Source organism: Dunckerocampus dactyliophorus, chromosome 6, assembly GCF_027744805.1.
Source record: "Dunckerocampus dactyliophorus isolate RoL2022-P2 chromosome 6, RoL_Ddac_1.1, whole genome shotgun sequence".
Classification (NCBI taxonomy): Eukaryota; Metazoa; Chordata; class Actinopteri; order Syngnathiformes; family Syngnathidae; genus Dunckerocampus; species Dunckerocampus dactyliophorus.
Genome location: NC_072824.1, coordinates 4,854,001 through 4,860,000, shown reverse-complemented (window position 1 = coordinate 4,860,000; position 6,000 = coordinate 4,854,001). Strand labels below are relative to the sequence as shown.

The window sequence follows — 6,000 nt, the reverse complement described above, 5'->3', positions numbered from 1 at the left end:
TTAAAGTCCCGTTTCATTTCATCAGGTGTGAAGGGCGTAAGAGTGCAGGAGCGGATCTACTTTGACTCCATCCCTCTCGCCTCTCCGCTGCCTGTACGAGTGCTGCTTGGCCTCCTACTTCTTATTTCATCATGAATTTCAAAGAGCCCGCAGGATTAGCTGGCTCGTCGCTAAGCCGGGAAGACGGCTGTCTGTCGGCCTCACAAGGAGTTTCACGCGTTGCAACGTGCTAAAAACATGCTAACGTCATGTGATGATTACCGCCGCTCCACTGATCTAACGACATGACTGAACATGGTTGCTGTAAAACGTAATCCCTCTTTTCTGTCTCCCAGGTTCCTTTAAGGGCATGTGCAAACAGATAGATCACTTCCCGGAGGACGCCGACTACGAGGCCGACGCTTCCGAGTACTTCCTACGTGAGTGCTAGCAACACTTTCCACCGACAGTGCACGCTCCCCGGACACTTCATTAGGTACACCCGCACAAGCTAAATAGATACAAGAGGTGTCCGTGAAAGATGGACAATAATGCTGTTTTTAATTGACGCCATCAGAAAGTTTATTGCAATTTTTTTGTTAATATTTTGGTTGGCCTCTTCGGCTACACGAGTGGGTCAAAATGGTTTCATTTAAATGTATAATTAATATTATTATCTATCCATCCATATTCTATGCTGCTTATTGTAATTAGTGTCGCGGGGATATGCTGGATAATAATATATAATTGGTTTTATTTGTATTTGTTTAAAAATGTAAACACAGCATTTTTATATGCTATTATTATTTTTCAAACCATTTATCTACATCTCTTGTTTTTTTGTTCATTCATTTGATATTTTTTTTTATGATGATTAAATTATTTCTTTGTAAATAGGTATTATTATAATTTGTTATATTAATACACACATCAGAAAATATGCAGTATTAAGTTCTTTAAAACATTTATCAACATCTCTTTTTTTGTTTTTGTTAATGTATTTATTTGGTATTTTTATATGATTATATTATCTATTTATTTGTAAATAATGAAAAACCCAGTATTATTAAAATGTCTTAATTATTATAATATTATAATTAATAAATATACATGTATATATCTAGATATCAAATAAATACATTATTATTAATAAGGTATTATTAATAATAATTATATTAAAGATATATTACAACACCCCTCCGCTATGTTGTCTGGGGCTATATGCCCCTGGTAGGGTCTCCCAAGGCAAACAGTTCCTGGGTGACGTGTCAGACCAAGAGTGATTCAGAAGACCTTCATGAGCAAACACACGAGGAGAGACCACACCTCGCCCGGACGTGAGATACCGGGGCCTCACCCTGGAGCCAGGCCTGGGGGAGGGGCTCGCAGGCGAGCGCCTGGTGGTCGGGCTCTCACCCGTGGGGCCTCGCCGGGCTCAGCCCAAACAAGCCACACGAGATCTCCCCGCCCCCGTAGACCCACCACCTGCGGGGGCAAGCATAAGGGTCCGGTGCATTGTGCTTTGGGTGGCGGTTGAGGGCAGGCGCCTAGGCGACCTGGTCTTCAGCGGCCAAATCTGGTTCTTGGGACATGGAATGTCACTTCTCTGGTGGGGAAGGAGCCCGAACTTGTGAGAGAGGTTGAGACATTCCGACTAGATATAGTCGGACTCACCTCGACCCACAGTTTGGGTTCTGGATCCAAACTCCTCGAGAGGGGCTGGACCTTGTTCTACTCTGGAGTTGCTGCTGGGGAGAGGCGGCGAGCTGCTGTGGGCTTATTAATATCCCCCCGGCTCGGTGCCTCTGTGTTGGAGTCATCCCCAGTTAACGACAGGGTCATTTCCCTACGCCTTCGGGTTGGGGAAAGGGTCCTGACTGTCGTATCTGCGTACGAGCCGAACGGCAGTTCAGAGTACCCAGCCTTCTTGGAGTCCATCAGAGGGGTGCTAGAGAGCACCCCAACTGGTGACTCCGTCGTTTTGCTGGGAGACTTAAACGCCCATGTGGGCAATGACAGTGTGACCTGGAGGGGCGTGATTGGGAGGAACGGCCTCCCCAATCTAAACCCGTGCGGTGTTCAAATATAAGGATGTCCATAAGTGCACATGGCACCAGGACACCCTAGGCCGCAGGTCTATGATCGACTTTGTAGTCGTATCATCAGACCTGCATCCGCATGTTCTGGACACGCGGGTAAAGAGAGGGGCTGAGCTGTCAACTTATCACCACCTGGTGCTGAGTTGATTAGATGGCGGGGGAGCATGCCGGACAGACCCGGGAGACCCAAACGTGTAGTGAGGGTGTGCTGGGAACGTTTGGCAGAGTCTCCTGTTCTTCGAGTCTTCAGCTCTCACCTCCGGCAGAGCTTCGCCTGCATCCCGGGGGAGGCGGAGGATATTGGATCCGAATGGGCTCTATTCCGTGCCTCCATTGCTGAGGCAGCCGATCGGAGCTGCGGCCGCAAGGTGGCTGGTGCCAGTCATGGCGGAAAGCCCCAAACCCGATGGTAGACACCAGAGGTCAGGGCTGCCGTCAAGCTGAAGAAGGAGTCCTATCGAGCATGGATGGCTTGTGGGACTCCTGAAGCAGCTGATAGGTACCGGCAGGCCAAGCCTCATGCGGCTTCGGCGGTGGTCAAGGCAAAAACTGTGGGAGGAGTTCGGAGAGGCCATGGAACACGACTTTCAGTCGGCCTCGAAGAGGTTCTGGCAAACCGTCTGGCGCCTCAGAAAGGGGAAGCAGTGCCCGGTCCACACTCTTTACAGTGGGGACGGGGGCCTGCTGACCTCGACTGAGAATATAGTATAATACTTTGAGGCCCTTCTCAATCCCACTGACATACCTTCACCGTCGCTGAGGTATCTGGGGTAGTCAAAACGCTCCCCAGTGGCAAAGCTCCGGGGGTGGACGAGTTTCGCCCTGAATTCCTCAAGGCTCTGGATGTTGCGGGACTGTCTTGGCTGACACGTCTCTTCAACATTGCGTGGAAGTCGGGAACAGTACCTCTGGATTGGCAGACTGGGGTGGTGGTCCCCCTTTTCAAGAAGGGTGAGCGGAGGGTGTGTTCCAACTATAGGGGGATCACACTCCTCAGCCTCCCTGGGAAAGTCTATTCCAGGGTGCTGGAGAAGGGTACGACCGTTAATCGAACCTCGGCTACTGGAGGTGCAGTGTGGTTTTTGTCCTGGTCGCGGAACACTTGACCAGCTCTACACCCTTGCAAGGGTCCTGGAGGGTACTTGGGAGTTTGCCCAACCAGTCTACATGTGCTTTGTGGACCTGGAAAAGGCATTCGACCGTGTCTCTCGCGGTGTCCTGTGGGGAGTGCTCCGGGAGTACGGGATTGGTGGCGCGCTACTACGTGCCATTCAGTCCTTGTACAACCAGAGCAGGAGTCTGGTTCTCATTGCCACCAGTAAGTCAAGCCTGTTTCCGGTGAACATTGGCCTCCACCAAGGCTGCCCTTTGTCACCGATTCTGTTGATAATTTTCATGGACGAATTTCTAGGCGCAGCCAAGGTGTCGAGGGAGTCCAGTTGGGGGGCCTTAGGATTTCATCTCTGCTATTTGCAGACGATGTGGTCCTGATGGCCTCATCGGGCTGTGACCTGCAGCGTTTACTGGGACGGTTTGCATCTGAGTGTGAAGCTTCTGGGATGAGACTCAGCACCTCCAAATCCGAGGCCATGGTTCTCAGTCGGAAAAGGGTGGATTGCTCCCTTCGGGTTGGGAATGAGGTCCTGCCCCAGGTGGAGGAGTTCAAGTATCTCGGGGTCTTCTTCACGAGTGAGGGAAGGTTGGAGCTTGAGGTCGATGGGCGGATCGGCGCAGCGTCTGCAGTAATGCGGTCGCTGTATCGGACCGTCGTGGTGAAGAGAGAGCTGAGCCGGAAGGAAAAGCTCTCAATTTACCGTTCGATCTGTGTTCCCACCCTCACCTATAGTCATGAGCTTTGGGTCATGACCGAAAGAACGAGATCACGGATACAAGCGGCGGAAATGAGTTTTCTTCGTAGGGTGGCTGGACTCACCCTAAGAGATAGGGTGAGGAGCTCGGTCATCCGGGAGGAGCTCAGAGTAGAGCCGCTGCTCCTTCACACCGAGAGGATCCAGCTGAGGTGGCTCGGGCATCTAGTCCGGATGCCTCCCGGACACCTCCCTGGTGAGGTGTTTCGGGCATGCCCAGCTGGGAGAAGGCCCCGGGGAAGACCTAAGGCACGCTGGAGGGATTATGTCTCACAGCTGGCCTGGGAACGCCTTGGTGTCCTCCCGGTGGAGCTGGAGGAGGTGGTCGGGGACCGGGAAGTCTGGGCTTCCATACCAACACTGCTGCCCCCGCAACCCGGAGCCGGATAAGCGGAGGAAAATGGAATGGAATGGAATGGAATATATTACAACATGTACAGCGTTACATTTATCAGCATCATTTCTTCCAATTGATATTATTTTGTTGTGATTACATTTCAAAAGTGCCATGATCCCTTTGTTTGTTTTTTGTTTATTTTTACATGATTTGTATTTTGTTATATGTAGTATTTATTTAAAAACTAAAAACACACATTGTATTGTTACTGTATACATTATATTACAGTACATTAAACACATAACATATACAGTATTTCATTGTTTTTAACCATTGAGCAAAACTGACATCTCTGATCTCTAAACTGATTTTAGATTTTCTTTATATTATTTATATTTTTAAATCATGTGTATATTATAAAATATATTTAGAAACAATTTTAAAATCATAAAAATAAAATATTATACATTATATTAATAAAATTATATTAAATGAATATGATATATTTTTGACTGACTTATGTATTTGAAGTCTGATTAAAACTGATAGTAATAATAATAATAATAATAATAATAATAATAATAACATGATGAACACAGCGATGGGAATGATGTGATATCAAGCGGATGTTCCTAATGAAGTGTGTGTGCAAAGTGATATTTCCATGAAGCTGATCACCACCACCATCATCATCATCATCATCAATCCTCACTATTTCATCATATTTATAGCTGACAGTTAGCATTGAGCAATTTAGCCGCTACGCAATTTATATATTTGAAAACATCAAGAGACTTTGGCTGAAATAAAGTGTTGACTTGTTGAACTTTTGGGGGAGTGGAAGAGCGGCACGGGGGTGAAGGTTGTGGTGACGGGGACGGGAGCGGGTGGTGAGACAACGTGGACCAACAGAAGGGCAGGAGGAGCGAAAGAGGAGGCAGACGTTTGTGGAGGTGAAGGGCGAGGAGAAGGGTATGGAGTTTGTGTGTCTCCCAGCGGCCCGCCAATTAGGACACTTTGGTCTATAAATACTCCCAGCTTCCTATGTGGGTCAAACCCTCCTCTCCTCCTTCCTTCCTCCCATCCCTCGCCTCCTCCCCGCCCATCTGTTTGTCCATCTCCGCTGAGGCCCGACAGCTGGTAGATGGCGGGCCGAGTGCTGGAGCGGGACGTGATGGAGGGCCGGGTATCAATACTCATCCTGGACTTGGGGAGGAACTGTTCTACTTTCCATGCATCTTTGGAACAGCTTGTCTGAAAGAGCAACACTGGAACTTGGAGGAAAACAAGCTCTCTTCACCTACATGGTCATCTATGTACACGTATATCGCACACCACAGCAGCAACACAACCAATGTTGGAATAGCGGCAACTACCGAGTCAGCATTGATAGCGCTGATGAGTTGATTGTAAACAATAGTGTAACGTTTTCAAGCGAACACAGAGCTGGATGGATGTTGAGCACTCGAGACTTCAAACGCAGCTACTGCCATCTCGTGGAGGTCATAACACATCAGGAGGTTGCCTACAGCCACAGCTGTTAAGGCCAATGTTTCATCTAATTCAGGATCGTCCGAACTGTTTCTAGCCACAAACTGAAAAATGAAAGGATGCAACTTTGCCACTTTGATGTTTTGTGAAGCAACACATGCAGATATGCTGAGAGGTCACATACAGACCTGATCAAAATCTTAAGACCAGTTGAAAAATTGCTAGA

General features: G+C 48.1%; 1 protein-coding gene across 1 annotated transcript in view; it reads left to right on the top strand.

Annotated features, from left to right (window-relative positions):
• Nucleotides 1-6,000, top strand: part of LOC129182335 (voltage-dependent calcium channel gamma-2 subunit-like) — a 69,405-nt gene that overhangs the window by 28,372 nt on the left and 35,033 nt on the right. The window contains exon 2 of the mRNA XM_054778324.1: nucleotides 336-419. Coding sequence (XP_054634299.1) covers nucleotides 336-419 — 84 coding nt within the window. The remainder of the gene's footprint in view (nucleotides 1-335; nucleotides 420-6,000) is intronic.